General features: G+C 59.2%; 1 protein-coding gene across 1 annotated transcript; it reads right to left on the minus strand.

Moving 5' to 3' along the window:
- Positions 1–1855: 1855 nt before the first annotated feature.
- MYOD1 (myogenic differentiation 1) lies at positions 1856–4572 on the minus strand. The gene is made up of 3 exons (XM_027115701.1): positions 3607–4572; positions 3045–3123; positions 1856–2784 (listed from the first exon to the last, which is right to left on the minus strand). Exons 1-3 carry the CDS (start codon positions 4234–4236, stop codon positions 2534–2536), a joined length of 960 nt encoding a protein of 319 aa, XP_026971502.1. The 5' UTR covers positions 4237–4572; the 3' UTR covers positions 1856–2533.
- Between the last annotated feature and the right edge of the window lie 1559 nt (positions 4573–6131).

Consider the following 6131-nt stretch of genomic DNA (forward strand, 5'->3'; position numbering starts at 1 on the left):
CTTTCCTCAGTTAGATTCCTCTATGGCTCCCTATTGCCTTTGGGATAAAGCCCAAATAAGGTCCAATGTGGCCCTTTGCCCCATCTCACCTCTGGCCCCTCCCTGTGAGCACTGCTGGCCCCATGAAGGCACAGTTTGCTTTCTGTCACCTCTGGGTCTTTGCCCTTTTGCTATTTCCCAGCTTGCAGCATCCTTATTTGGCGCCTCTTTGCTTACCTATTCCTTCAAGACTCTTATTAGGGGCTGCTTGCTGTCTATACCTTCTGTTTCCACTGCGTTCCTCTGCCACATACATCCCCATTATAGCACTTAGTTCATCGTGATGTAACCAGCTGCTAAGAGATCCAGTCTCCCCAAATGTCTGGGTGCTTCCCAAGGTCAGGAACTCTGTCCACCAGTCTCTGTTTTCACCCAGCATGGGACCTGGCATCTGTTGAATGAATGAATTCATGAATGAGCCCCAAACAGTCTCAAGGGAGTGTAAAGAACCCCAAGGCACATCTGGGGAAGCAGCCAGATGAAAAGCAGAGGATCATTAGTAACAGAGCAGCCCTGGGTGGCTCCCCAGGGGCCCTGCACTGGGGAGAGCAAAGGCTCTCCCAGAGCAGAGAGCAGATCCTCTGCTCTGCCTTCTGCCATTATGTCTTGCTTGCATTCCCCAGGCCCTCTCCACACCCGCCCCTCCTTGGTAAGAAGAGCCCTTGAAAGTGGGCCTGTAGGGTTTTCAGGAAAAAAAACATCTGTAGGAGTGGGATGTAAGGGGAATTGAGGTCCTAGTGACCAGTGTATGTGAATTAGGGGGTGGGGTTGGGCAGAACTTTTGCCAGGCCGTCCATCCAGGGGTACCCTCTCAGAGGTACCTCTGTGTGTATGTGTGTTGGGGGGGGTCTATGGGCATTGTGGATGTGTTGTCTTCTTTTGTTTTGTGTGTGTGTGTGTTGGGGGGGGATCTATGGGCATTGTGGATGTGTTGTCTTCTTTTGTTTCTCAAGACACAGTTCAAATGGCGCCTCTTCCAGGAAGTCTTCCCCAGCCCCCTGGCTAAATCAATGGCCCCTCCTCTCCCCTCAGAGTGTTTATCACTTGATAAGAGCACTGATGCCATCTGTGATGATGCAGGTTTGCACGTGCCCCTCTCCTTGCAGGCTCTGGGCTCCTGTCTTCTTATGAGATCTGGCAATGCCCGGATGCTCTAAGCGCTGGGTTTCTTAGAGTGGTCGCGTCTGTGCCTGTCTGGCCTTCTGTGCATCCCCTTGTGATTACACCTATCACTGAGAGCCTGGAAGTACCCTACAGCTTACAGTGCTGCTTCACACTCATTCAGCTTTTCCTCATAATGTTGTGAGCACCTTATCACATCCTCTACCCATGAGGCTTCCGAGTCGCATCTGGGGGACATGACTTTCCAGTGATCCTTCTGGACACCATACCTGGCTTCACTCTGTGTGCGTGGAGGGGCATGATGCTCAACCGTGTACGCACTTCAGAATCACCTGGGGAACTTTTGAAAAATACTAATTCCTGGCCGGGGATATCTGCGGCAGATACTTTAAATCAGAATCTCTGGGTGGTGGGACAGGCATGGATCTTTTATTAACTACTCAGGTCGTTCTAACATCCATCCTGACAACGAGATGACCTGTGTGTGGTGATGTACGTCATGGTCAGAAGAACCTCCTCACATAACCGAAACATACGCACCCCTCCCTCCCCCAACTTCCTCCTTGCAATCCGTCTGCGGCCTACAGGGGTCGCTGCGGTACAGGTGGCCCAGTTTGCGGATTTCGCCCCCCTTCAAAATCCTGCCCCCTTCAAAATCCTGCCCCCAACCCTAGCGAAAGCTGGAGCCACCGCGGTATAAATTAGCGTCTTTATTTCGAACACCTGAGCGAGCGCCCGCGGCTCGCCCGCCTGCCGTATAAACATACAAAGTCCCTGTCGCACCGCACACCATGCCTCAGAGATAAATACAGCCCTAGGGGCTCCTGCTCTGGCAAAGCAACTCTTATTTACAGGAATAGATTACAAAAGTATTACAAAAAGTGGTCCTGAACCGGGGAGGGGGTGGGAGTGGTTACCTTTACAGCTGTTACACTTGGCAAGGGAGCGGCGGGAAAGAGCCGACGTCCCGAAGGCTCCCGAAAAGAGAGGCTACGCTCCTTTAAGCATCCGGGTGTCCGGGGGCGGGGCTTAGGTCTGCGTGGGTCCCACCCCCCATGGGGGAGGGGGCGAGGAAGAGGAAGGACCCGGGCCCTCAAGGGTCAGCTCTGGCCCACCGAGTAACATCAAACGGCCATCGCAGCGGGTCTCAGGGAAGGGTGCTGCGTGGCAAAAAAGGACCATGTCCTTGCCCTGGGGTGCGGAAACACACATCAGTTCCCCCGCCTCTCATACCTCCGGAGGGGTCGCTTCTAAAGCGCTGTTGGGAGGGGAGTTGGCATTTAAGCTCAATCCTTTGGGCGCGAGGGACCCTAAGGGCACCATCCCTCGGGCCAGAGGGCAGCGGCACCCCCCGAAGTGGCCGCCCAACCCCTCAGAGCACCTGGTAGATCGGGTTGGGGTTCGCGCCCGCTGGGCACTGAGGGGCGGTGTCGGGGGAAGGGGTGGGGCTGCCGCGCTCGACCTCGCTCCCGGCGGCCGCCTCTTGCGGGCCTGGAGACGACGCCGGCGGCGCGTCGGCCAGCAGAAGAGCGGGCGCGGCGGGGCTCTCGGTGGAGATGCGCTCCACGATGCTGGACAGGCAGTCGAGGCTCGACACCGCAGCACTCTTCCCGGGCCGGGGTTCTGCGCGGGGAGGGGTAGATTAGTATGCAGAGGTGGAGCCGCAGACAAGTCTCCCACCTCTGGGCTCAGTGCTTTGGGGCAGACAGGAAACTGAGGACGGGCCAGATTCGGGAGGATCCCGCGAAATTTCAGGGTGAAAAAGGAGGGAAGTACATGCTTAGTATTTCATTCCCTGTACCATCTCCCAGCGAGGAGGTCCTAGGTAAAGAGAAGCCGGGGCAGCTCAAAAGGGAATGTGGGAAGGAGGCGCGAATACGCACCGTTGGGCGCCTCGCTGTAGTAGGTGCCTTCGTAGCAGTTCCGCCGCCGGGCACCGCTCGGGGGGCCGCTGTAGTCCATCTGCAAACGGCAAGGGCTACCGAGTCAGGCCCGGGAACCGCGCGGGGCTGGAGCATCACTCCCTGCAGCCGTCCCCTCTCCAACTCCCTAAGTCTCAGCCACGAGAGTTCTGGGCCCGGATCTGGCCGGGTTGGGGAGTAAGGGTGGGCAGGAGCTGTCTGCAGCATGCCGGACCAAATACAGGGCAGACAGTCACCTAGGAGCACACATCTGCATGGGATAAGCGGAGAAAACGACACGATCTTCGTGTCGGCCCAGCAGTGTTCTAATAGCGCCCCCAATCAGGTGGATCGCATCCGTCCCGTGCCTCCCCCAAAGCACTACGCCACCCCAGTGACAGCTGCCTGGGGCACCGGGGGTCCACTCCCGGGAAGGTTCCCCGCCCAACCCTCACACCAGAGGGTCCTCTACCCGCCCTCGGAAACACATTCCTGATATACCAAGAGCTGCGCTCACTTCTCTAGCCCAGCGTCCTGGCCTTACCATGCCGTCGGAGCAATTGGAGCGCGGGCTGGACGCGTCCGAGTCGCCGCTGTAGTGCTCGCCGCCGCGGCCTGGGGGCAAAGGGCCAGGCGCGTAAAAGGCAGCGGCAGCACCAGGGGGCGCGGCGTCCTGGTCGCGAAGCAGCGCCTGCAGACCTTCGATGTAGCGGATGGCGTTGCGCAGGATCTCCACCTTGGGCAGCCGCTGGTTTGGGTTGCTAGACGTGCAGCGCTTGAGCGTCTCGAAGGCCTCGTTGACTTTGCTCAGGCGGCGCCGCTCGCGCATGGTAGCGGCCTTGCGGCGGTCCGCGTTAGTGGTCTTGCGTTTGCACGCCTTGCAGGCCCACAGTAGACAGCGGCCCGCCTGGTGGTGCCCGCTGGGCGCGCGCACATGCTCATCCTCGCGCGCGCCCGGCACCGGGTGCGCGGCCGCAGGGAAGTGCGAGTGTTCCTCGGGCTTCAGGAGCGCGCCCACGTGCACGAGGCGCGGATCCAGGTCCTCGAAGAAGCGCAGGTCCGGGGAGTCGAAACACGGGTCATCATAGAAGTCGTCCGCTGTTGCAAAGTTGCACAGAGAGCCGTCGGGGCCCGTCAAGTCTACGTCGCGGATCGGCGGCGAAAGCAGCTCCATATCCCGGCGGGGGGCGGCGCAGTCCTGGCTTTGCCCAATCCCGGCGGCAGGGGTTGCCAGAAACTTTCTGCGGCTCCGGAACACCGGCAGTGCGATAGCGAAGTACTGAGGGTCTGAATGTACACCCAGCTGCCCCCCACCCTGCCCTATCCTGTCCCGCCTGACCGACGGACGGCGAGGAGAGCGGCGGCAGCGCCCTGGGACTTCCCGACCCCTAACTTCAAGCCAGGCTCCCGGGGCTATTTATCCCGTAGTAGCCTAAGGGCCCCTGAGCCGCAGCCGGCGGCTAGGGGCGGGGGCGCCCGAGGCCAATAGGAATAGAGCGGGGAGGAGCTTGGGATCCCCTGGGTGGCAGTAGGGGCCAGAGACTGGCCAGCCCCCTACCCCTTGACGCTTCCGCGCGCGCACTCCGGCCCCTCCCCAGGCAGAGAGATAGGCAGAGGCTGGCAGCCCAACGCGGCAGCACTTGACTCCCGGGCACACTCTCCAAATGTCTCCAACACCGGCCTCCTCGTGTGTCCGCGGGAAACACTGGCCGCGCGCTCACCTTTGAGCTGACTTTGGGGTCCCCTCAGTCCGCTGATTTGTGGGGGACCAAGGAGCAGGATAGGGGTAGAAATCAGATCGGGAGAGATTTGCAAAGAGACACATGGCAGTAAGGCAGAGACACACTCAAAGCTGAGATAGTGAGATGGTAAGCGGTAAACCCAAGAGGCTGAGACATTCAGAGAGCAGAACGCTAGAGTCAGAGGCAGAGAAGCGAGGAACAAGACTGAGAGTCCAAGTGGGGAAACCTGAGACTGAACGTGGCGGTCGTGTCACTTGGCCAGTTCCTGCCCCCGCAGTCAGTCAGAGGGTCGCGGGCCCAGCCCATCTCTGGTAGCTTGGAAACCCAGCTGCATCTCTATAGGAGTCGATGATTGCTGCTAAAGCTTCGTGCCAATCTCTCCAAACTCAGGTCCTGTCCCAGCCTGGAGGGAGGGAAGCCAACTCTTGCGCAATTCAACCTGCGCGCTTCCTCAGCGGGGTGTCCAGTGCGGGTCTAGGCCGAGATGTCTCTTCAGCTGGGAAGAAAAGTCCGTCTGCTTGGGGCTTGCCTCCACCTTGCGCACCGTGCTGCGCCGGGGAAGTCCACTGCGCAAAGGCCTCCAACGCCTAGAAGGCCTGAGAACCCCACGTCAGGGTGGAGTCTTTGAGAGTGGAGTTTGCAGACCGATGACTTTAACCCCACAGTTTCCCGTGTGTTTTTGTGGAAGTCACATCTCCTTCTGAACCTCAGTTTCCCCACTTTGTAAATTTGAGGATGTTCATAGCGATCTCTTAGAGAAGAGGTCCCCCAACATTTTTGGCACCAGGGACCGGTTTCGTGGAAGACAATTTTTCCAAGGAGTGGCAGGATGGGCGGGATCAGGCGGTAATTCGAGCGACGGGGAGTGATGGGGAGCGGCAGATGAAGCTTGGCTCGCTAGCCCGCAGCTCACCTCCTGCTGTGCGGCCGAGGCCCTAGCAGGCCACCAACCGGTGCCGTCCGCGGCCCGGGGTTGGGGGGTGGGTTAGGGACCCCTGTGAGTGATTGCGGTGGTGGTGAGAATCTAAACAGACCAAAGATGCAGAAGCCCTCAGTCCGAGGTGCACGGTTATTCCAACAAGAGGGCTGTTAGCTGGGGCAATAAGCCCTGACAGGAGCCCATGTAGTCTTAAGGCTGGGCTCCTGTGAAGGCCACAGCTGCATTTCTCCCCAGCAGACCCACTGGAGAGACTGGGAATTGGAGGAGGCAGCCACCCATGGGACTCTGGCTCCCCCACAAGCCCTGGGGTGGGCCCCCTCCCCACTCCCATAGGGTGGCTCAGCTTCTTCCTGAAACTGCAGTCCACACCTTCCTCTCAGCATTCAG

Source organism: Aethalodelphis obliquidens, unplaced genomic scaffold (assembly GCF_003676395.1).
Source record: "Aethalodelphis obliquidens isolate GAN/ISIS:26980383/991018 unplaced genomic scaffold, ASM367639v1 scaffold14, whole genome shotgun sequence".
NCBI lineage: Eukaryota > Metazoa > Chordata > Mammalia > Artiodactyla > Delphinidae > Aethalodelphis > Aethalodelphis obliquidens.

Coding starts and splice junctions, on each gene's coding strand:
- MYOD1 (XM_027115701.1), bottom strand. CDS start 4,236: ATGGAGCTGCTTTCGCCGCCGATCCGCGACGTAGACTTGACGGGCCCC. Junction 3,124..3,606: donor CCAATTGCTCCGACGGCATG/GTAAGGCCAGGA, acceptor TGCCGTTTGCAG/ATGGACTACAGCGGCCCCCC. Junction 2,785..3,044: donor CTACAGCGAGGCGCCCAACG/GTGCGTATTCGC, acceptor CTCCCCGCGCAG/AACCCCGGCCCGGGAAGAGT.